At 51.8% G+C, this 24,431-nt stretch overlaps 1 protein-coding gene across 3 annotated transcripts; it reads left to right on the plus strand.

The window, feature by feature from the left end:
- Positions 1-3,838: 3,838 nt before the first annotated feature.
- LOC140395578 (uncharacterized) lies at positions 3,839-23,704 on the plus strand. 3 transcript variants are annotated; one of them, XM_072483531.1, is made up of 4 exons: positions 3,839-3,991; positions 19,121-19,265; positions 20,392-20,520; positions 21,654-23,704. In XM_072483531.1, exons 2-4 carry the CDS (start codon positions 19,122-19,124, stop codon positions 23,082-23,084), a joined length of 1,704 nt encoding a protein of 567 aa, XP_072339632.1. In that variant the 5' UTR covers positions 3,839-3,991; position 19,121; the 3' UTR covers positions 23,085-23,704. The 3 variants fall into 3 exon arrangements, with proteins under 3 accessions (XP_072339632.1, XP_072339634.1, XP_072339633.1); XM_072483532.1 differs by lacking the exon at positions 3,839-3,991 and adding an exon at positions 3,999-4,105; XM_072483533.1 differs by lacking the exon at positions 19,121-19,265.
- The last annotated feature ends 727 nt before the right edge of the window (positions 23,705-24,431 follow it).

A 24,431-nucleotide genomic window follows, 5' to 3' on the forward strand; every position in this document is an offset into this window, starting at 1 on the left:
AGATCTAGGGGAGGAATTCTAGAATTCAAGGCCAAGATAGTTGAAGATTTTAGCATCAATGGAGGAGTGAAGGAGAGAGAGGAAAACAGAGGGATGAAATCAGAGCATCTTAGAGCTCATAGGATGCGATTTAACAGCCGCATTGTGCCCAGCAAGAACCTGTGTGCTCCGGGTTAGATCATGGGAGATGCCCAAATCGGGAACCGTGTCGTGCGCCACGCGGTTTGCGATCTAACCAGCCCGCTCCCGTTGGTGGCGTGAAGCTAATTGAGGCCAATTAAGGGTAATATCATTAGTGAGATGGAAGCCCGATCTATCGGCCTCCCATGATCTCACCGACTCCAGTGAGAGGTCACGCGGGTGCCAATCAGTCTTCTCAGCTTTGACCTGGAGAAACTCACCTCGGACTTGATACCACACAAACATAAAACATTCGAGAGGTCACGATAAGAGATGGAGCGATAAACCCGGATGTCATCAATGTATATGTGAAAACTGACTCAAAGCCTGATAATATTGAGGCACTGTATATGGTCAGGAAGAGTAGGGCAAAATGATAGAAACCTGGAGGACTGGTACAGATAAAAAATGATGATTAAAAGAACCAAGGGGGATGTTGAAAGAAATCTTTTCAGAGGATGTCATTACAATATGTGTGGGTAAATGAAACAAAGCCATTGCTGAAGATGGGCTGGTTAAGGTGAGATATGCATGACTCATGCAATGGAAATCCCATGGAGATAGACAACAGGGAGATAGAGAACGGGGAGATATAATGGTGGATAATGATCGGATCAACATTGTGAAATGCTTCAGCTATGTCAAAGAGGGGTAGCCAATATTGTAGGATACCACATTTAAAAAACAAAATAACATTGTCTGCATCCAGACTTCCGTCCACACAGTTGCTGTACTGCGATCTTCCTTGTAACAGGTGGCACTCTACATGAAAGCTGCAGTTGTTTGTGCTACAGTATGGGCCAATCATAAATAAACTACAACTCCCTGTTCTTACAAGGACAAAGGGAAATTCTGGATTGGATTTGAAGACTGGACAAAACAGACTATGGACGTTGTGTAAGCAGTTCATTATGCGTGAAAGAGTGCAAAACGAATCCCATTGTGTGAATCCAGTTGGATGTGGTGATCTGTGGATTGACTTAATTGTATCACAGAAATTTACAGCCACTGCACATGTGCCTGCTCTCCAACTGGTGATTTCTACTCTAATTCCACATTGATATATCCTTTAAAATTATTTTTTATAAATTCACAACCATTTTAAATATTTCTGTGAACTCTGCCTCAATAGTTGGTTATATTAAATCATTCTATTCTCTCACATCTTCTGTGTGTAAACATTTCCTTCACCTTCCCCTTTATTCTTTTTCTTCAGTTCATGGTTTCATTTTTAAATATTTTTATTCTCCATTTTCACATTTTCTTCAGAATTTACACCCCACCAACAAACAGTAAACGGTAACGAATACAATGTCAACCTCCTTATCAACAACAACGATCCCATCCTCCCACCAACCCCCAAACAACGACCCACCTGACAATATAAGCATCAAATAAAACAAACCCTCCCAAGGTGGGAAAAAAAGGAATAAAGAAAAAGGAATCAGGAATCGCCTATGGTCACTATTTACATATATAGTCCACCCCCCAACCCTCCCCTAATATTCAACATCATCCAATCCTTGAAAGAGTACCGTGAATGACACCCAGGAATTGTAGACAGCCCCCCCCCAAACTCCTCCCCTCTACTTCCTCTTGTAAACTCCTCCCCCCAACCTCGGTTCCTTCCCCCAACTTTTCACCCTGGCTAGACTCACCGAAACCTGTTCTTAAACCGGCCAGCGTGGAGGCCCCCGCCCGGGTCTCCTCCCCCCTTGCCCGGTCCCAGGTAAACCAATAAATACCCTTTAGCACACAACCCCCACATACACACCCAAGCCCCAAAGAACCATCATTGCAAATGAAAGTCCCAACTCTTCCCTTGCCCAAATATACACAGCGTCGACTTGTTTATTACATACACCAACACGCAGTGAAAAAATAAAGTTACATGAGGCTACATCGGTACACGACCATTTCTCAATTCTACCACAGTCCTTCTGCCTTCACAAACTCCTCCACCGCTTCCACCATCCCAAAATAAAAGTCCTTAGATTTGTAGGTCACCCTCAACTTAGCTGGATATACTATGCCGCACTGCACCTTGCTGATGTACAGTGCCTTCTTCACCCGGCTGAAGGCAGCCCTCCTCCTCACCAGCTCCACCGTAAAGTCCTGACATATGCGTATACCAGCTCCAGCCCACTGCACCTCCCGCTTCTGCTTTGCCCAGCACAGGACTTTCTCCTTCACGCTATACCTACGGAAAAACACTGTTACTACTCTTGGCGGCTCACTCACCTTTGGTATAGGCCTCCACGACCGATGAGCCCGATCCAGTTCATATCAGGAGGGATCGTCCCCCTCCCCCAATCGCTTCGCCAACATCATGGCAAAATACTCCATCGGCCATGGGCCTTCCACCTCTTCAGGCAGACCCATCCTCAGATTCTGCTGCCGGGATCTGTTTTCCAGGTCTTCCATTTTGGCTCGCAGACCCTTGTTGGTCTCCATCACCTTCCGCAACTCCTTCCCCATCGAGGTGAGCTGATCACTGTGCTGCGATATTGCCTTTTACACTTCCTTCAGTGTCTCATGTTGCTCCATCACCTCCGCCACTGTGCTTGATACCGCCGCCCTCACCGGGGCAATCCCGTCTCCTTCTTCATCACTTCCATGTGCTTTGTGAACTGTTTTTCAAGTTCCACAGCCATCACCTTGATCATTTCTTCTGCTGTGAGCGACGCGGCCTCCCCCTGGTGCTCCAGCCTCCGCATTCCTCACAGTTCCTGCGCTGACTTTTCCACTCACCAGCGGACTTTCATTAACCCCCTTTTACACGGCCGTTTTTCTCCCAAACGTGGACATTTCTCCTCCCTGTGCCTTCTTACAGCCTTTTCAGCCTCCGTTGACCGGCCGTTAAAACTCCAAAGTTTCTATTCCCGAGCGGGAGCCCTCCAGTGGGCGGCTGCCTCCCGCCCGCCGTCACTGGAATTCCCCCTTCAGTTCATGTCTTATTATGTTTACCAACAAGCAAAACCTACCTTTCACTTTTGTTCTTTCAATTGTTTTATTGTGTCAGAAACCTCCCTTAAATCTCTTTCTCAATAACAAAACTCCATTTCTGAATGGAGAACTCGGCCGGTAATGTGTGTTTTGTGTGGATGTATATATTGCCACCTACACTGTGATAAAACACATGAGCCCATCTCCCTTGGGCTTGACTGCAGTTCCATTGTGTGTGGCACACTTTAATGCCAGTGTTTATGCTCCATCAGGTCCCCTGCTACTCTTCTTTTAACCCTTTGTATCCTTCATCCTTTCCCCCTCGTGTTTATTTCGCTTCTCTTTCAAGGCATCTCTGCCATTTGCCTCCACTACTTTGCGATAGCGTGTTCCACATTCTAACCACTCTCCTGAATTGATGGATGGCCGACTTCTTTTTCTGCCCCTTACTTATCCGGTGACCTGCGAGTTCAAGAATGTTCCCTAACTCGTTCTCGGCCCCTTTCAGAAAATCCTCGAGTCTTCCCTTTTCCAGAGAAAAGAGCTCCCAGCCTATTTACCCCCCTCCCCGACGGTGTAGCCTCTCACTTTTGGTGGCAATCCAGTAAATGTAAACATGCGGTTGGAGAATGTGTGAACCCAGTCCTACTGCACGGAGCTCCAGCTCCAGGGATTGCAGAGTGCTTGGGCTGAGGGGAGGGGTGGCTAGGTGCTTGGAGAGAGCTCGGTGTGGGCTGCAAAAATGGCTTTGCAAGTGTTGTTTGCCTGCCTAAATTTCACACCAGCCTAAACTCCGACCGAACGGCGGCGGGGGCCAGTGTTACTGCCGAGTGGCCGCTTGCAGCCTTCGGGCCACGCTGTGAAGGTTTGTGGTGGTGCAGAACGCTTTGGGGCTGCAAACATTGTGCACAGCAGGGAAATGAAGGTCACGCAATGTTATTGACACAGGGCGACATACTTCGAGGTTTCATTCCTCCAGGTACACTGACGAGTCCACAGTGAAGAGACCACACAGTCAAAGGCAAAGGAAATAAATTCTGCCCAGGCTGCAGCGAGGACTCGCTTACTTTTGAGTACTATTTACTTCAGGCTTGACAAGGTTATATGTGCTTTGGGACATTTCAGGTCAAAAGGCTTCTCTTTAGAACTCGGGGCAGTTGGAGATTTATCAGTTCATAAACAAGTGCAGGATCGGGCGGGGGGGGCTCTGGGCGAGGTGGAGGAAAGAAAAGAGCAAAAGAGAAGTTCAGTATTGGAGTGGTTGAATGACAAAGGGGTTGATGATATAAGGTGGAAGGAGATTGTTGGAATTAAGAGGACGCCCACTGCCCAGTTCCAAAGGTAGAAAATAACCCACAGGAACATGACTTCAAATATTTTTTTAAAAATATTTTAAAGTTTTTTAACACAATTTTTCTCCCTTACAAACAATAACCCCCCCCCCCCCACCCCCGTAACAAAAAAAAACGAGAAATCACACAGAGCAAGATATATACATGGCAAAATGATATATTTACACAGCTTTGTACACTGGCCCTCACCCGTACGTGCCAGTTTCCCCAACCCTTCATGTTATCTCTTGCTCATCCACCCTCCCAGGCAGTCCCCCCTCCCCCACCCCTCTCCCAGGACGCCCCCCCTCCCCGAAGGTTGCTGCTGCTGCTGACCGACCTTCCTCTAACGCTCCGCGAGATAGTCTAGGAACGGTTGCCACCACCTGTAAAACCCGTGCGCAGACCCTCTCAAGGTGAACTTAATCCTCTCCAACTTTATGAACCCAGCCATATCATTTATCCAGGCCTCCAGGCTGGGGGGCTTCGCCTCCTTCCACATTAGCAAGATCCTTCGCCGGGCTACTAGGGACGCAAAGGCCAGAATACCGGCCTCTTTCGCCTACTGCACTCCCGGCTCGTCCACTACTCCAAATATTGCTAGCCCCCAGCTTGGCTTGACCCGGACTTTCACCACCTGAGATCTGGCTCCCGCCACTCCTCTCCAGAACCCCTCCAGTGCCGGGCATGACCAAAATATATGGACGTGGTACGCCGGGCTCCCTGAGCACTTTCCACATCTGTCCTCTACCCCAAAGAACCTACTCAACCTCGCCCCCGTCAAGTGCGCTCTGTGGACCACCTTAAATTGTATCAGGCTGAGCCTGGCACACGAGGAGGAGGAATTAACCCTACCTAGGGCATCAGCCCACAGACCTTCCTCGATCTCCTCCCCCAGCTCCTCCTCCCATTTACCCTTCAACTCTTCTACCAGCGCTTCCCCCTCTTCTTTCAACTCCTGGTGTATTTCCGACACCTTGCCCTCCCCGACCCATACACCCGAGATCACCCTATCTTGAACTTCTTGTGCCGGGAGCAACGGGAATTCCCTCACCTGTCGCCTCACAAAAGCCCTCACCTGCATATATCTAAAGGCATTTCCCGGGGGTAACTCAAACTTCTACTCCAGTGCCCCTAGGCTTGCAAACGTCCCGTCGATGAACAGGTCCCCCATTCTTCCAATCCCCACCCGATGCCAGCTCTGGAACCCCCCGTCCATCTTCCCCGGGACAAACTGGTGGTTACCCCTGATCGGGTACCACACCGATGCTCCCATTGCACCCCGGTGCCGTGTCCACTGGCCCCAGATCCTTAGCGTTGCGGCCACCACCGGGCTCGTGGTATACTTTGTCGGCGAGAGCGGCAGCGGTGCCGTCACCAACGCCCCCAGGCTCGTTCCTTTACAGGACGCCATCTCCATCTTCTTCCATGCCGCCCCTTCTCCCTCCATAACCCACTTGCGGATCATCGCCACATTTGCTGCCCAGTAGTAGCTCCCCAGGTTTGGCAGCGCCAACCCTCCTCGGTCCCTACTGCGTTCCAGGAACCCTCTCCTTACTCTCGGAGTCTTATTCGCCCACACAAACCCCATAATACTCCTGCCTACTCTCTTAAAAAAGGCCTTAGTGGTCACGATGGGAAGGCACTGAAACACAAACAGAAACCTCGGAAGGACCACCATTTTGACCGACTGCACTCTACCCACCAGCGAGAGCGGTAACATGTCCCATCTTTTGAAATCCTCCTCCATTTGCTCCACCAACCTCGTCAGATTCAGTTTATGTAGGGTCCCCCAACTCCTGGCTATCTGGATCCCCAGATACCGAAAGCTCCCCTCCGCCCTCCTCAGCGATAGGTCCCCTATCCCTCTTTCTTGTTCCCCTGCCTGTAATACAAAGAGCTCACTCTTCCCTACATTGAGCTTATAGCCCAAAAACTCCCCAAACTCCCTTAGAGTCTGCATGATCTCCACCATTCTCTCCATTGGATCCGCCACGTACAGCAACAGGCCATCCGCATATAGCGACACCCGATGCTCTTCTCCCCCTCGGACCACCCCCTTCCATTTATTAGACTCCCTCAATGACATGGCCAATGGTTCGATCGCCAATGCGAACAACAGGGGGCACCCCTGCCTCGTCCCTCGGTACAGTCGAAAGTACTCCGACCTCCGCCGGTTCGTCACTACACTTGCCATCGGGGCTCTGTAAAGGAGCTTAACCCAATTGATAAAACCTACCCCGAACCCAAACATGCGCAGCACCTCCCAGAGGTACTCCCACTCTACTCGGTCAAAGGCCTTCTCCACGTCCATAGCTGCCACTATCTCCGCCTCTCCCTCCTCCAATGGCATCATTATCACGTTTAAGAGCCGCCGCACATTGGTGTTCAGTTGCCTGCCCTTTACAAATCCCGTCTGGTCCTCGTGGATTATCCCCGGGACACAGTCCTTGATCCTCGTGGCCAGCACTTTTGCCAGCAACTTTGCATCCACATTGAGGAGCGAGATAGGCCTGTACGATCCACATTGCAGTGGGTCCTTGTCCCGCTTTAGGATCAAAGAAATTGTCGCTTCCGACATTGTCGGGGGCAGGGTCCCCTCCTCTCTTGCCTCATTAAAGGTCCTCACCAGTAGCGGGGCCAACAGGTCTGCGTACCTCCTGTAGAACTCCACCGGGAATCCATCCGGTCCCGGGGCCTTCCCCGCCTGCATGCTCCCCAAACCCTTGCTCAGTTCCTCCAACCCAATTGGTTCCCTCAAACCAGCCACCTCTTGCTCCTCCACCCGCGGGAATCTCAGCTGATCTAGGAATCGTCTCATCCCCTCTTCCCCCGCTGGGGGCTGGGATCTGTACAGCTCTTCATAAAAGGCCTTGAATACCTCGTTTATTTTCGTCGCACTCCGAACCGTGGCTCCCCTTCCATCTTTGACTCCCCCTATTTCCCTCGCTGCCATCCTCTTACGGAGCTGGTGTGCCAGCATCCGACTAGCCTTTTCCCCATGCTCGTAGGTCGCCCCCTGCGCTTTCCTCCACTGTGCCTCCGCCTGTGGTCAACAGGTCGAACTCCGTCTGGAGCCGTCGTCTTTCCCCAAGTAATCTTTCCTCCGGGGCCTCTGCGTATCTCCTGTCCACTCTCATAATCTGCCCCACTAACCTCTCCCTTTCCATACCCTCTGTCTTCTCCCTATGAGCCCTAATGGAAATTAGCCCTCCCCTGATCACCGCCTTCAACGCCTCCCATACCACACCCACCCGCACCTCCCCGTTGTCGTTGGCCTCCAAGTATCTTTCGATACACCCCCTCACCTTCCCACACACCACCTCGTCCGCCAGCAGTCCCACATTCAGCCGCCACAACGGGCGTTGGTCCCTCTCCTCTCCCAGCTCCAGTTCCACCCAGTGTGGGGCATGGTCCGAAACGGCTATAGCCGAATACTCCGTCCCCTCCACCCTCGGGATGAGCGCCCTACCCAGAACAAAGAAATCTATCCGGGAGTAGGCTTTGTGTACATGGGAGAAGAAAGAAAATTCTCTGGCCTGCGGCCTTGCAAACCGCCATGGGTCCACTCCCCCCATCTGATCCATAAACCCCCTAAGTACCTTGGCCGCCGCCGGCCTCTTTCCAGTCCTTGATTTGGAGCAGTCTAGTGCTGGATCCAACACTGTATTCCATCCCTTCCCATTATCAGGCCTCCTACCTCCAGGTCCGGAATGCGCCCCAACATGCGCTTCATGAATTCTGCATCATCCCAGTTCGGGGCGTATACGTTTACCAACACCACCCACATCCCTTGCAACCTACCACTCACCATTACATATCGCCCTCCATTGTCCGCTACAATAGTCTTGGCCTCACATGACATCCGCTTTCCCACCAATATTGCCACCCCTCTATTCTTCGCGTCCAGTCCCGAGTGGAATACCTGTCCCACCCATCCCTTTCTTAGCCTGACCTGGTCCGCCACCTTCAGGTGTGTCTCTTGGAGCATGGCCACGTCCGCCTTCAGTCCCTTTAAGTGCGCGAACACTCGAGCCCTCTTCACCGGCCCATTCAGGCCCCTCACATTCCACGTTATCAGCTGGATTGAAGGGGCTCTCACCCCCCCCCCCCACGCCCCGCCGACTAGCCACATGACTTCAAATTTAATCAGTAGTCAACAATTAACTAGTCAAATTTAATTACAAGTGAAATAATATTCAAAATGAGAATATGCATCGAAATACTACAAGTACAATAAATAGCCAGAACAAAAACAGGAATCGACAGGTTACTCGGGTGAATGTTTTGGATACTACCTTTCTGTAGAATATTGTTTTGTGCATGTATCCTCCCCCTCTTCCCTCATCTCTCGGTATATCTCTGACACCTTGCCCTCTCCGACCCACCCCCCCAAAAGCACTCTGTCCTGAATCCCCTGTGCCGGGAGCAGCGGAAATTCCCTCACCTGTTGTCTTGTGAACATCCTCACCTGCATATATCTAAGGAAGTTTCCCCGGGGCAACTTATACTTTTCCTCCAATGCTCCCAAACTCGCAAACGTCCCATCTATAAATAAATCTCCCACCCTCCTAATTCCCAACTGGTGCCAGCTCTGAAATCCTCCATCCATCTTTCCTGGGGCAAACCTGTTGTTGTTCCTGATTGGGGACCCCACCAGGGCTCCCCGCGCACCTCTCTGTCGCCTCCATTGTCCCCAGATATTCAATGTTGCCGCCACCACTGGGTTTGTGGTAAACCTTTTTGGTGAGAGCGGTAGCGGCGCCGTCACCAGCGCCTCTAGGCTCGTCCCTTTACAGGACTTTCACTCCAGTCTTTTCCACGCCGCTCCCTCTCCCTCCATTATCCATTTACGAATCATCGCCACATTGGCGGCCCAATAGTAGTTGCCCAAATTCGGTAGCGCCAATCCTCCTCTGTCTCTGCTACGTTGTAGGAACCCCCTCCTTACCCTCGAGACTTTCCCTGCCCACACGAAGCTCGTGATGCTCCTGTCTATTTTTAAAAAATAGGTCTTAGTGATTAGTATAGGGAGACATTGAAATACAAATAAGAACCTCGGGAGGACCATCATCTTAATTGCCTGCACTCTGCCCGCCAACGACAGAGGCTGCATGTCCCACCTCTTGAAGTCCTCCTCCATTTGTTCTACCAATCGTGTCCGATTAAGTCTGTGTAAGGTTCCCCAGCTCCTAGCGATCTGAATCCCCAGGTATCGGAAGTTTCTTTCCACTTTCCTTAGAGGCAGGCCTTCTATCTCTCTACTCTGGTCCCCAAGGTGTATCACAAATAGTTCACTCTTCCCCATGTTAAGCCTATATCCCGAGAAATCTCCGAACTCCCTCAATATCTGCATGACCTCTGTCATCCCCCCCCACTGGGTCCGTCACATACAACAGTAGGTCATCCGCGTATAGCGACACTCGGTGTTCTTCTCCCCCTCTAATCACCCCTCTCCATTTCCTGGAGTCTCTCAACGCCATGGCCAGAGGTTCAATTGCCAACGCGAACAACAATGGAGATAGCGGGCATCCCTGTCTTGTTCCCCTATATAGTCGGAAATACTCCGATCTTTGCCGACCCGTGACTACACTTGCCGTTGGGGCCCCATAAAGGAGTTTGACCCAGCTAATAAACCCGTTCCCAAACCCAAACCTCCTTAACACCTCCCATAAGTACTCCCACTCCACCCTATCAAATGCCTTCTCTGCATCCATTGCCACCACTATCTCTGCCTCCCCCTCCACTGGGGGCATCATTATCACCCCTAATAGTCGTCGCACGTTGACATTCAGTTGTCTCCCCTTTACGAACCCTGTCTAGTCTTCATGCACCACCCCCGGGACACAGTCCTCTATCCTCAATGCCAGTACCTTTGCCAGCAATTTGGCGTCCACATTCAATAATGAAATAGGTCTATAGGACCCGCACTGCAACGGATCTTTATCCCGCTTCAGAATTAGCGATATCGTCGCCTCCGACATTGTCGGGGGTAAAGTCCCTCCTTCCCTGGCCTCATTGAACGTCCTCACCAACAGCGGGGCCAACAAGTCCACGTATTTTCTATAAAATTCCACCGGGAACCCGTCTGGTCCCGGAGCCTTCCCTGCTTGCATATTCCCCTGCCCCTTAATAACCTCGTCCACCTCAATCGGTGCCCCCAGGCCTTCCACCTCCTGCTTCTCCACCCTCGGGAACCTCAATTGATCCAGGAACTGCCGCATCCCCACCTCACCCTCCGGGGGTTGGGACCTATACAGTCCTTCATAAAAGGTCTTGAACACCTCGTTTATCTTCCCTACTCTCCGCACTGTAGCTCCCTTTTCGTCTCTAATTCCCCCTATCTCCCTCGCCGCTGTCCTCTTTCGCAGCTGATGGGCCAGCAGGCGACTAGCCTTTTCCCCATATTCATACCTCCTCCCCTGTGCCTTCCTCCACAGCACCTCCGCCCTTCTGGTGGTCAAAAGGTCGAACTCCGTCTGGAGTCGTCTTCTCTCCCTGTACAGCCCCTCCTCCGGGGTCTCCGCAAATTCCCTGTCCACCCTTAAAATCTCCCCCAGTAATCTTTCCCTTTCCTTGGCCTCTGTTTTCCCTTTGTGGGCCCTAATGGAGATCAGCTCTCCTCTGACCACCGCTTTTAGTGCTTCCCATACCACTCCCACTCGGACCTCCCCGTCGTCATTGGCCTCCAGGTATCTCTCAATACAATACATCCCCGCACTCTTCCACACACTCCCTCATCCGCCATCAATCCCACATCCAATCGCCAGAGTGCTCGCTGCTCCCTTTCCTCTCCTAGTTCCAGGTCCACCCAGTGTGGGGCATGGTCCGAAACCGCTATGGCTGAATACTCAGCTTCTTCCACCCTTGAGATCAACGACCTTCCCAGAACAAAAAAATCTATCCGGGAGTACACTTTATGGACATGGGAGAAGAAGGAGAACTCCCTGGCCCTCGGTCTAAGAAATCGCCATGGATCCATTCCCCCCATTTGGTCCATAAACCCCTTGAGCACCTTGGCCGCTGCCGGCCTTCTTCCGGTCTTCGATCTGGATCTATCTAACCCTGGGTCCAGCACGGTGTTGAAGTCCCCTCCCAATATCAAGTTTCCTACCTCCAGGTCCAGTATACGACCCAGCATCCGTCTCATAAATCCCGCATCGTCCCAATTCGGGGCATATACATTAACCAGCACGACCTCCATTCCCTCCAGCCTGCCACTCACCATTACATATCTACCTCCGCTATCTGCTATGATGCTCCTTGCATCAAATGCTACCCGTTTCCCCACCAATATGGCCACCCCTCTATTCTTTGCATCTAGTCCTGAGTGGAACACCTGTCCCACCCATCCTTTCCTTAACCTAACTTGGTCCGCCACCTTCAGGTGCGTCTCCTGGAGCATAGCCACGTCTGCCCTTAGTCCTTTCAAGTGCGCGAGCAGTCGAGCCCTTTTAATCGGTCCATTCAGGCCTCTCACGTTCCACGTGATCAGCCTCACTAGGGGGCTACCTGCCCCCTTCCCGTGTCGACTAGCCATCACCTTCTCTAGGCCAGTCCCGTATCCCGCCTCCGCCCTCCCTCTCGCTCCCCAGGCGTCGCATTCCATCCCCGTCCACCCACTCTTTATCCATTTCCTCTTTGATTTCCGCAGCAGCAACCCAGTTATCTTCCCCCCCCCCCCCCCCGCTAGATCCCCTTCTAGCGTGATTGCTCCCCCCATATTACTTCCGCAAGTCAGCTGACTTCAACTGACCCCGGCTACTCCTGCTCACTCCTTGACCCCCCCGTGTGGGGAACTCCCATCTGCCTTGCGCCTGTCTTCCCGCCATTATCTTTCTGGCGCGGGAACATCCCTTTATCTGACCCGCCTCTTGTGGCGCAGCTCCCTTTCCCCTCCCACTCCCATTCCTCATTCTCCGCCTATGTCCCTTCTTTTCCCTCCTCACCGGCGCCCACATTTCTTAGTGTCTCCCCCCATCTCAATTTACTTCTCTATTTACATCGACAATAACATTCCCTACAGTATCAGTCCCTCAGTTCCGATCCAATTTCTCCTCTTTAATAAAGGTCCATGCTTCTTCCGCCGTTTCGAAATAATGATGTCTCTCCTGTTACGTGACCCATAGTCGTGCCGGCTGCAGCATCCCGAACTTCACCTTCTTTTTGTGTAACACCTCCTTGGCTCGGTTAAAACTCGCCCTCCTTCTCGCCACCTCCGCACTCCAACCCTGGTACACCCGTACCACTACATTCTCCCATCTGCTACTCCGTACTTTTTTAGCCCATCTCAGGACCTCTTCTCTATCTTTAAGGCGGTGAAATCGCACGATTGTCGCCCTAGGTGGTTCTCCCGCTTTTGGTCTTCTCGCCGGGGTCCGATGTGCCCCCTCCACCTCCAAGGGGCCCGCAGGGGCCTCAGCTCCCATCAACGAGCTTAGCATCGTGCTTACATAAGCTCCACAATCCGCTCCTTCCGCTCCCTCAGGGAGACCCAGTATCCGAAGGTTCTTCCTTCGCGCTCTGTTTTCTAGGGCCTCAATCCTTTCAATGCACTTTTTGTGGAGCGCCTCGTGTGTCTGTGTTTTGACCGCCAGGCCCAGGATCTCGTCCTCATTATCCGTCACCTTCTGCTCGACCACGTGGAGCTCTGTCTCCTGGGTCCTTTGTGCCTCCTTGAGCCCCTCAATTGCCTGTAGCATCGGGGTCAGCACCTCCCTCTTTAGTAGCTCCACACACCATCTCAAGAATTCGTCTTGCTCGGGCCCCCATGTCGCCTGGGCTTTCTCCGCCGCCATCTTGTGTCTTCTCCCTTTCTGTCCCTATCGTCGAGGATTCCTCGCGCTGCAGCCGCCCCCGCCGATATTTTCCTCTTTCGTTGGGGGGGGGGACTCCCTATCACTCACCCCACACCGGGTTTTGTTGCACGAAAATTTCCCGTTGGGGCTCTTAAAAGAGCCCGAAGGTCCGTTGGAGCTGGAGCCGCCGAAACGTGCGGCTTAGCTGGTCATCGCCGCAACCGGAAGTCACTCAGTAAGTTTTTAATAACTTTCTGACAGGTTGAGGCATTACGAATGTGAGTAAGTCTGGAGGCTTGAAAACATTTTTCCCTTTAATGAAGATATTCCTCAGACAACACGTATCATAGCAAGCCGTGTGCGTTAATAGTCCAAGTGTCAGTTCAGAGATTTTCCCATTATAATGTTCTGAATCTGAATATCGTCTCTTGTTCATATTTTCCCTGTTGATATTCCTGAGAGGTTCCTCCATGCTGGATAGAATTCTACAAATATGAACGATTGTATTAAGTTCTAACGACAGGCTATCTACCTGGAACAATGGGCTAGATTCTCTGATTTTGAGGCGACGTCGGTTTGGGAACAGTAGCGTTTTATGACGATTCCGGGACCAGTGAGAGGCCAACACTCGGCTCTCGTGCCAAAGACATCCGGACAGTGGCTGGGTCCATGGCCGAGCATCGCCACCCCCGGACCACCCCCCACCAGTCCCTCCAACCCTCGCCGAAGCCCCCACCGGGCAGCGGCTCGGCTCCCCCCCCCCCCCCCCCCCCGACTGTGACAGTGCTGGACACAGTCCGCAGCCGCTACGCGAGGTTGATGAAAACTGAGAGCACAAGTGATCCGCGCCGTCGTGAACTCAGCCCATTGGGGGCGGAAAATCGGGGGAGGGCCTTCAGGTGCCGTCCTGAGGCTGTCCTAACGGCGTGCGGCGTACTCCCCGATGGTTGTTTTGGAGGGGGCGGAGCATCCGAAAACAGGCACCGCCCCCGATTCGGTTGTAAAAAGGGATTCTCTGCCCGATCACCGATTACGATATCGGCGCTGGCAACGGCAAATCCCGCCCATAAACTCTGTCTCTCTCTGCAAAGACGCCATCTGACCTACTGAGTGTTTCCAGCTTTTCCTGTTGTTTTATTTCAAATAGGCTGGTCTGAACAGAGGCATTTTCTGTTTTCAGATAGACATGGGATGTGATCCTCCATTTTGAATCTTGATGTGGAAGACTTTCATGTCAACTCTGGCTGTTTGAAAAGCTGAATGAATAAGCTGCAACTCGCCCTATGCCTCACAAACTCCAAAAGTCTTAAGTTAAATTAGCCAACATTTCAGCTTTTGATTGCGATCCAGTAGTGATTGCTGGATTGGGCTCGGACTTCATTCCCCCTGTCACCCTGTGGAAAGTGCTGCTAAGTTTCGCTGTCCAGGATCACATGGTTGTCATTGTTGAAGAACATTGGGCGGGAGTCTCCGACCCCCCCGCCGGGCCGGAGAATCGCTGGGGGGCGGCGTGAATCTCACCCCCGCTGGCTGCCGAATTCTCCGGCGCCGGGGTTTTGGCGGGGGTAGGAATTGCGCCGGTCGGCGGCCGCTGGCAGTGGCCCCCCTGGCGATTCTCTGGCCAGCGATGGGCCGAGTGGCCGCCGGTTTTAGGCCGGTCCCGGCGGTGTAAATTAGACCTGGTACTTACTGGCGGGACCTGGCTCTGCGGGCGGCCTTCGGGGTCCTCTGGGGGGCGCGGGGGGATCTGGCTCCGGGGGTGCCCCCATGGTGGCCTGGCCCGCGATCGGGGCCCACCGATCCGCGGGCAGGCCTGTGCCGGGGGGGCACTCTTTCCCTCTGCACCGGCTGCTGTGGACCTCCGCATGGCCGGTGCGGAGACGAACCCGCCTGGCATGCGCTGGGATGACGCCAGTACACGCTGGCGCTCCCACGCATGTGCCAACTCGCCCCGGCCAGCGGAGGCCCTTTGGTGCTGGTTGGCGTGGTGCCAAACCCATTCCGCGCCGGTTGGCGCGGCGCCACCGCGCCGGCACCGGCCTAGCCCCTGAAGGTGCGGAAGATTCAGGTGGCCCGATGCCAGAGTGGTTCACGCCACTCCTCAGCGCCGGGACTGCCCACCCCGCCGGGTAGGGGAGAATCCCGCCCCTGGTCTCTGCTGAACATAGTGGGCGGGATTCTCCGATGGCGAGTCAGAGTGTTCACGCCATCGTGAACGCCGTCGCTAACGTGCCGCCGGCAGCATCGATTCAGGCCCCCGAAAAGGGACCAGCAGCGGGGCCGCGAGAAACGCGGTGGGCGTGGTTCCAGAGCGGTGCCGTCATTGCGTGACACCCGGATGACGCGGCGCAGTGTAATTTTATGTGTGCAATCCGCGCACAGGCCCCGACACAGAGAGATGGCTGCGCCCCGCCCTGTCGCTCCCAGGTGCCGGGACAATGACCTGGAGACACTGCTGGATGCAGTGGAGAGCGGAGGGCGATCCTGTGCCCAAGACGTGGCCACCGGCACCCGGCCAGCACAGTCAGGCGCAGCTGGCGTGATGTGGGCATCGGGGGTAACGCTGTGGGGCACACCCCACGCTCGGGAGAGCAGCGCCGCAAGAAGCTCCACAACGTCACGAGGGCAGCCAGGGTAAGTACCCCTAGAGTCCCCCCGGGCCACACCTCACCCCTCCCTCCACCCCCCCCCCACCATGTGCCGTACGCCCCCCCCCCCCGCCCACGCAGGAGGGGGAGGGGGCACCACGTTCCACCCGACCCGCATGGGCACCACTCCCCCTTGCGAGCCACTGTAGCGTGGTGCCCAGCGCCCCCCCCCCCCAGTCATAATGTTCCAACATCTGCGCGTCTTGCTGCTGACCGCCTAACTCTGACACTCTGCCCCCCCCCCCCCCCCCCCAGAGGATAAGACAGCCACAACCATCATGCGTGTGCAAGAACCGGAGGGGGATCACCTGTTCTGCCCCCCCTCACCGTCCATGAGCAGAGGGCTCTGGACCTCGCTGGGGGAGCCGCCACCCGGGAGGTAGCGCCATGCCAGATCGGAGGCGCAGCACCAAGTGAGACTCCCCTGCCTGGCTACACTCCCTCAGCCCCTCCTCCCCTAACCCCCCCTCACACTCCACCCCCTCACACTGCCCCCCTCCTCCCCCTAACCCCCCTCACATTCCACCCCCTCACACTGCCCCCTCCTCCCACTAACCCCCCTCACACTCCACCCCCTCACACTGCCCCCTCCTCCCCCTAACCTCCCTCACACTCCACCCCCTCGCACTGCCCCCTCCACCCCTAACCCCCCCCACACTCCAGCCCCTCACACTGTCCCCTCCACCACCTAACCCCCCCTCACACTCCACCCCCTCACACTGTCCCCTCCACCCCCTAACCCCCCTCACACTCCACCCCTTCACACTGCCCCCTCCACCCCCTAACCCCCCTCACACTCCACCCCCTCACACTGCCCCCTCCACCCCCTAACCCCCCCTCACACTCCACCCCCTCACACTGCCCCCTCCACCCACTAACCCCCCCAACACTCCACCCCCTCACACTGTTCCCCTCCACCCCCTAACCCTCCTCACACTCCACCCCCTCACACTGCCCCCTCCACCCTCTAACCCCCCTCACACTCCACCCCCTCACACTGCACCCTCCACCCCCTAACCCCCCTCACACTGCACCCCCTCACACTGTCCCCTCCTCCCCCTAACCCCCCTCACACTCCACCCCCTCACACTGCCCCCTCCACCCCCTAACCCCCCTCATACTCCACACCCTCACACTGCCCCCTCCACCTCCTAACCCCCCTCACACTCCACCCCCTCACACTGCCCCCTCCACCCCCTAACCCCCTCTCACACTCCACCCCCTCACACTGCCCCCTCCACCCCCTCACACTCCCCCCTCACAATGCCCCCTCCTCCCCCTAACCCCTCTCACACTCCACTCCCCTCACACTGCCCCCTCCTCCCCCTAACCCCCCTCACACTCCACCCCCTCACACTGCCCCCTCCACCTCCTAAACCCCCTCACACTCCACCCCTTCTCACTGCCCCCTCCACCCCCTAACTCCCTCTCACACTCCACCTCCTCACACTGCTCCCTCCTCCCCCTAACCCCGCTCACACTCCACCCCCTCACACTGCCCCCTCCACTCCCTAACCCCCCCTCACACTCCACCCCCTCACACTGCCCCCTCCGCCCCCTCACACTCCACCCCCTCACACTGCCCCCTCCTCCCCCTAACCCCCCCCTCACCACTCCACCCCCTGACACTGCCCCCTCCACCCCCTAACTCCCTCTCACACTCCACCCCCTCACACTGCTCCCTCCTCCCCCTAACCCCCCCCCACACTCCAGCCCCTCACACTGTCCCCTCCACCCCCTCACACTCCACCCCCTCACACAGGACGGGGACTCAGGACGGTGACGGACAGAGGACGGCCAAACAGATGTTGGACAGACTGGACACGGCCCCTCACATGGGCCGGAGACAACGTCCATCGGTCTGAGGCTCGACCCAGGAGACCCCAGACCTGGGGTCCGATGAGGACCTGGACCTTGTGTCACTGCTGTCACCCACACCCCCCCACCATCGCAGATACCCTCACCTCGGTTGGGCACATTAGTGATGAGGCTTCTGGGACACTGACTGGTGTGCACCACAGTACGAAGTCTTACAACACCAGGTTAAAGTCCAACAGGATTGTTTCGATGTCACTAGCTTTCGGAGCGCTGCTCCTTCCTCAGGTGAATGCAGAGGTATGTTCCAGAAACACATATATAGACAAATTCAAAGATGCCAAACAATGCTAGGAATGCGAGCATTAGCAGGTGATTAAATCTTTACAGATCCAGAGATGGGGTAACCCCAGGTTAAAGAGGTGTGAATTGTGAATCGCCGAGCAGAAACTTATAGCCAAGTTCCACACACATGAGTGCGGCCTCAACCGGGACCTGGGATTCATGTCGCATTACATTCATCCCCCACCATCTGGCCTGCGAAATCCTACCGACTGTCCTGGCTTGACACAATTCACACCTCTTTAACCTCAGCAGGCCATGGCCCAGTCTCAGCAGGCCGTGGCCCAGTCTCAGCAGGCCATAGCCCAGTCTCAGCAGGCCATGGCCCAGTCTCAGCAGGCCATGGCCCAGTCTCAGCAGGCCATGGCCCAGTCTCAGCAGGCCATGGCCCAGTCTCAGCAGGCCATGGCCCAGTCTCAGCAGGCCATGGCCCAGTCTCAGCAGGCCATAGCCCAGTCTCAGCAGGCCATGGCCCAGTCTCAGCAGGCCATGGCCCAGTCTCAGCAGGCCATCACTGAGAGCATCGGCCGCCTTGCGCACGTGCTGAATGGCGTCGCACAAGCCCAGAGGGAGATTGCACAGTCCCTGACAGGGATGGTGCATTCGTCAGCACGAATGGCTGACAAATTTATTTTACAGGTATGAACCTGGGGTCATGCTGTCGGGACATCGGCCCATCCGGGCCACTGAATAGCAGGGAGCCCGGAGAATCGCCAAACTTAGCACCTCGAGCGATTCTCTGGGTGGCACGGACCTCAATCATGCCGTTCTCGCCGGTTGGGAGAATGGCGGAACGGCGTCGGACTGGCGTCGTGCGAAAATCAGGCGCAAGCAGCGATTCTCCCAAACGGCACGGCATGGGAGAACCCTGCCCCGTGTATATGATAATATTTAAGCTTCATTCCGGAGAAGTGATTGCATCAGTACTTCTCAAATGTGCTTTCTGAGATCCCTCAAAGTGTGCTATTCTGGTATTTTTATCGCTGAAGTTAGTTTATTTAGACAATATCATGTAGGGCATTTCATGAAATGTATATTTTCTGCGTATTTCTTTCTGCAGAATGGAGAGTTACGAAGAATTCTGCCAAGCTCGACTTGCTCAGATCAAAGCTAAAGTTAAGTTGGAGAAAAGTTCTCTACCAACAACAAACAACTGCAGAGGTTCTTTGATTCGGTTTCATGGTACTGCTATACTTCCACCAATGGCAAGTGACCATGGCCCTGCCATGTCTAATCTGACTTCAAATTCCAAAATGGTGGGGGTAGGAGGGGGGATGGGGAGAGACAAAATTTAGAGAAACCAGACCTTTCAAAGGAAGAAAATGAAATTGTGCAAAAATGTAAGTGCAAGACTAATTGGGAGTGTTTGGCGCTGTCTGGGCAAATGCTTGTACCAAATTTAGGTGTGTGTACATTGGCGGGCCAACATCAGGAAAAGTACACCTCAGAAATGTTTCAATGAGTTTCACATATCATGAATTACTTAAAAATATAATAATTGAAGGGCGGCACGTGGCACGGTGGTTAGCATTGCTGCTACAGCGCTGAGGACCCGGGTTCGAATCCCGGCCCTGGGTCATAGTCCGCTGTGGAGTTTGCACATTCTCCCCGTGTCTGCGTGGGTTTCACCCCCCACAACCCAAGATGTGCAGGTTAGGTGGATTGGCCACGCTAAATTGCCCCTTAATTGGAAAAAAAATAATTGGGTACTCTAAATTTATATAAAAATATATATAATCATTGATGTTACAGAGGCAAATGCAGCAGCCCATAGACTAGTTTATTCACTGAAGTCATGTTATTTATATTGTATCATTATGGATGTGGCAGTTTTTGACACATTTGGCAATATTTTTTAAACACCTTTATCTATATTCTGATTGGGCTCAATTGACATTTCATTAGTTACTTTGTCAACTCTTTAGTAAGGAAGTGGTTAAATCAGTTTGTATGCTACATTGACTATGTTCAGAATTTGTTTTACTCCATCAGAGAAATGGACGATAAGAACAATGAAATGATTAAAATGGCTGACAATTTATTTAAAATGTTCTACATTTACACTTTGCTGCATGCCTTGTATGTGAGGCTCACCAGACCAGTGAATGAGTGCTATATATAACATGCCTGGCAAGTGTGGCCTTCCACCAAAATCAGACTTCAAATATGCAAAATTAAGTTTATTTGCAGTGACAAGAAATGGGCAATTTTCACTGGATCATATTAACTGATCGATATTAACTGTCGCTTCTAACAATTAGCATTTATTGTTCTGTAAGAGGAAGAAAATACAAAAAGAAACATTTGTTAAATCATACTGGCTCTTTTCAGCTTTCTCCAGAAGAGAGGAAAGAGATACAGAGATTACAACTGAAGGTCATGCACAACAGTGAAACTTCAAAGGAGAAACTGCATGAATCACAAACAAATATGCAAATATTGGAGATAGACAGTGCGCAGGTGAGGCCTTCCTATTTGTTATTTAAATTTATCAGGTTTACCGTTTGTTTAGCACTGTATTGCAAGGTTCATTTGTTTGTAAAAACACAAGTCCAGGGACCCTGCCAGGTTAGTTACATTTCGTGAGCTCAGACAAAATGGGTGGGTGCTGTTGTATTATATTCTGCGATGCTCTGTTTTCCATCTAATCTGTAGTTCCTGGTATGTAAGTGTAGTCTAAATTATACCATGGCAAATTTCAAAAATTAAATACAAGAGTAATTAAAAAGGCTCCTAGCACCATGACCTGCATATTCTCTTGAAAATATAGTGGCGCTTTCCTGCTAGGCTATCAAATTAATTGGTGGGTCTTCAGATCAAATGGATAGCAGAAATTAGACTAGATTTCAAAATGAACAACTCAAAAAATCGGAGAACATTAATCGAGTAAATGTGGGGAAAGGACAAAGGAATAGGACTAAATGGTTAGCACTCGCAGATTGAGCCTGGGTGCAATGGGAGGAATGAATGATCAGTGTGGTACATTGCTGAGATCCCAAATGATGAGAAATTGAGGCAAGGATATCCAATCTGCACCGCTTGCACATTCCGTCCAATGGCAAGGTAGACAAGCACATGAATGAACAATGATGCCTCGGAATGAAATCCTGGGCTGAAGAGTCAGTTTAGAATGCGAACTGGCGGCATTGACTGAATCCTGGGAATAGACTGGAGTTTAGGAGAAGCTAGAGAGGGGAGAAGTAATTTAGCAAAATAGAGGGAACAGAAGGAGACGGTGTGTTTCAAAACACGGTAGCACAGTGGTTAGCACTGTTGCTTCACAGCGCCAGGGTCCCAGGTTCGATTCCCGGCTTGTGTCACTGACTGTGCGGAGTCTGCACATTCTCCCCGTGTCTGCGTGGGTTTCCTCCGGGTGCTCCGGTTTCCTCCCACGTCCCGAAAGACGTGCTTGTTATGTGAATTGGAAATTCTGAATTCTCCCTCAGTGTACCCGAACAGGCGCTGGAGTGTGGCGACTGGGGGATATTCACAGTAACTTCATTGCAGTGTTGATGTAAGCCTACTTGTGACAATACAGATTATTAAAAAGTAATTCTTTAATAGAAGTCTGATTTTTAATTGTTTTTTTATAGCTAATCGAAGTGTCATCAGTTAAGGACAGCCCAGAAGATTGCTCATTTTTAATGTTACCTGACATGTCTGTGAATAACGGTCCTGTTAAACTGATGAACAGTGGATGCATAAAGGATTCCAACTTGACCACTGTGCACAAAACCTCACATGGACACAATCAGCCTCAAATATTTGACCCTCCTGTTGCACAATTGTCACATGACGTTGAAGAAATATGTACTACAAACCTTATGACAGATCCTACGCCTGTATTAATGAGGTCTGATTTGATTGATGAAAATGTTTCAAGTCACCCTGCCAGTTTTTCATGCTTGGGTCTTGTGGCAAGTGATAGTACAAGGGCCAAGAGTCACAATAAGAATGGTCCTAAATCAGATGATCCTCAAAAAGCAGCTCCTAATCCTCTTCAAAATGTTACTGTACATAAAATAACTGATGCACCGAAGCACAAAGCTAATAATTCTATCAATAAACAAGATAATTTATATGGTATTGAGAGTGATGACTGGATTGAAAAACCTACAGGAGATAAAACCAATAGCCATAACTCCGAATGCCTCCATCATCCTACTGATAGACCTGATGTGAGCCAGAATTCATCACCCGACACCCCTGCACTTAGCCTACAGAGTCTATTGAAAAAATCCAGAGAATATCGAGATAGGCAGAGACAATCCAAGCTGCTTAAAACCTTGCAACTCAATATTCCAGGAGAAACCCTTTCTGACAAGGAAAATGAATTGGATGCCATTAAAGTGGGCAAAAATATCAGGAGGAAAAGAAATGATTCAGGAAAAACCATGCTGCCTAAAACAACCTTAAAACCTGAACCAGCTCGGCCTTCTGTTTTCTTACCTTGTTCCCATACTTTTTCTGAACACGACCAAACATTCATAACCTGTGATGTGAGCACAGGAGAGTCAAACTTAGGGCTACACAAGTTACCAAAGGAGAATAAAGCTGCCAAAATAGATGAGGTGGTTCCGAACAACACCCTCAAGTCCTCAAAGCCATTTAAAATGATACGGAAGTGTTCCTGCTCCAAGCGAAGCCCGGTGCAATTAAACGCTGCAGAGGAAGCACCTCAGGGCCAGGAGGGAGGTGACAACTTGAGTGGCTCTGCAAAAATTCAAAATGGAGGTTTCATGGCGCCCAAATTAACACTGAGCAAAAGTCCAGAGTTTTCAAAGAAGTGGATACGCCCATCACAAAAGCTGCTAGTAAGTACTCCAATCAGCGTGAGTCGTGAAAAGAGTGAACAACAACAGCACAGAGGAAGTTGTTCAGACACAGCAGAGGACCGAGCAAAGATCAGCCAAGCTCCAACACAGTGTGTTGCTGACCTGGGAATGAACCAGGCCAATCCGAGAGCTCTAACAATAGGTTTGCAAACCGCACTAGCTTCATCCTGTGAAGTAGCAAGAAATTAGCAGTTACTCAACAATGAAGCAGCTGCATTACAGAGAAACAGTGACTCCTTGCGTATCATGTACACACAGTGGGACGATGAAAGTACTGACGCTGCAGTAGCTGACTTACATTGGAATAAAGGACAGAATGATCTGAGGTTTCTGTCACATGAAAATTCTATACCACGGGCTGTCAATGGTGTTCCTGCTGCATTTCATGCCAAGAAATTGCAGTCCTTTGTGACACAAGAAATACGATGCCCCAGCCAACAGTTATTGGTACAGTGTGCATCCACAATAACAGCACCTCAGGTTGCGAGTCTGAAGTCCACCATTCATAAGTCTGCAGACAGAACTTCAGAAAGCCAGACTATTACCAGCAAGTGCTGTGATTATGGATTCACCTTTTCCACTTTGGACACAGGATTTTAATTTGAAGCAGGAGGTGGATAATTCCAAAACCTCCACCACTCCAGAATTAGGACAGAATCAATTGGACTGCAGCATCAAAAGGAAATTATTCCTGGATACTGCCAGCAGTGGACAGGAACAGCAACCTGTTTCTCTGACTGCATCCTCCAAGGTATCTTTACAGTGACAGTCGGTATGTTCCAAAACCTGTTCGAGGCCAGCAACAAGGAGTGGGGGGGGCGGGGGGGGGGGGGGGGGGGGGGACCACGAGAGATGATTCCATTCTGTCTGAAAAAGAAAAGAAAAGCACAGCCGAAGCCGGGGGTGGGAACAACCATACACCGATCCAGAGGGCAACGAAATGCACGTAGGGTCAGTTAAACGAAGGACAAACTAAACCTCTCTGTATAATAAAGAAAATTAGCGCGGGCAAGAAAAATGTGATGTGTATATATACAACTATTTATAAATATGGGAAATGCCAATAAAAATATATATTTTTAAAAGAACTAAGAAGTTAAAAAGAGAACTCACCTCTTTGGTAAGTAGAAGCCGTTTAATCAACTTGCGTTGAAGTAATTTTGATAATCTTATATAAAACATGCAGCACCTCATCTTCCATTTTCTGTGGGATGGAAAGCATTTTTGTTCTCAGCTATTTAATGGTTGCACTTATAATCTATAAACAGTGTGTTAAAATATTGTTTAAAAATCCTCACAGTTCCCCAATGTGACCAAATGATTTTCAACAATTCCATTTGTGGAGGTGCATGGAGCAATGTTTCTTTAATCCACAAAGAACTATGATCATTGACATTAGGTAAGGACACATTTTGGCTGAGATACTCCTGGTGTGATTCTCCCCAAAATGACGAAGAGCAGGATTCTCCAGCCATGCCCGCCCGACGACCGGGAATTCTCGCCCAAGGTCAATGGACCTGTACATGGTCCGCGGAA

The sequence above is a fragment of the Scyliorhinus torazame genome, chromosome 18 (assembly GCF_047496885.1).
Source record: "Scyliorhinus torazame isolate Kashiwa2021f chromosome 18, sScyTor2.1, whole genome shotgun sequence".
NCBI lineage: Eukaryota > Metazoa > Chordata > Chondrichthyes > Carcharhiniformes > Scyliorhinidae > Scyliorhinus > Scyliorhinus torazame.

Excerpts from the sequence above, each read along its gene's own strand:
- LOC140395578 (XM_072483531.1), top strand. The coding sequence starts at position 19,122 with ATGGAGAGTTACGAAGAATTCTGCCAAGCTCGACTTGCTCAGATCAAA. Across the intron at positions 19,266-20,391 it reads CTGCTATACTTCCACCAATG|CTTTCTCCAGAAGAGAGGAA; the intron begins GCAAGTGACCAT and ends GGCTCTTTTCAG. Across the intron at positions 20,521-21,653 it reads TGGAGATAGACAGTGCGCAG|CTAATCGAAGTGTCATCAGT; the intron begins GTGAGGCCTTCC and ends GTTTTTTTATAG.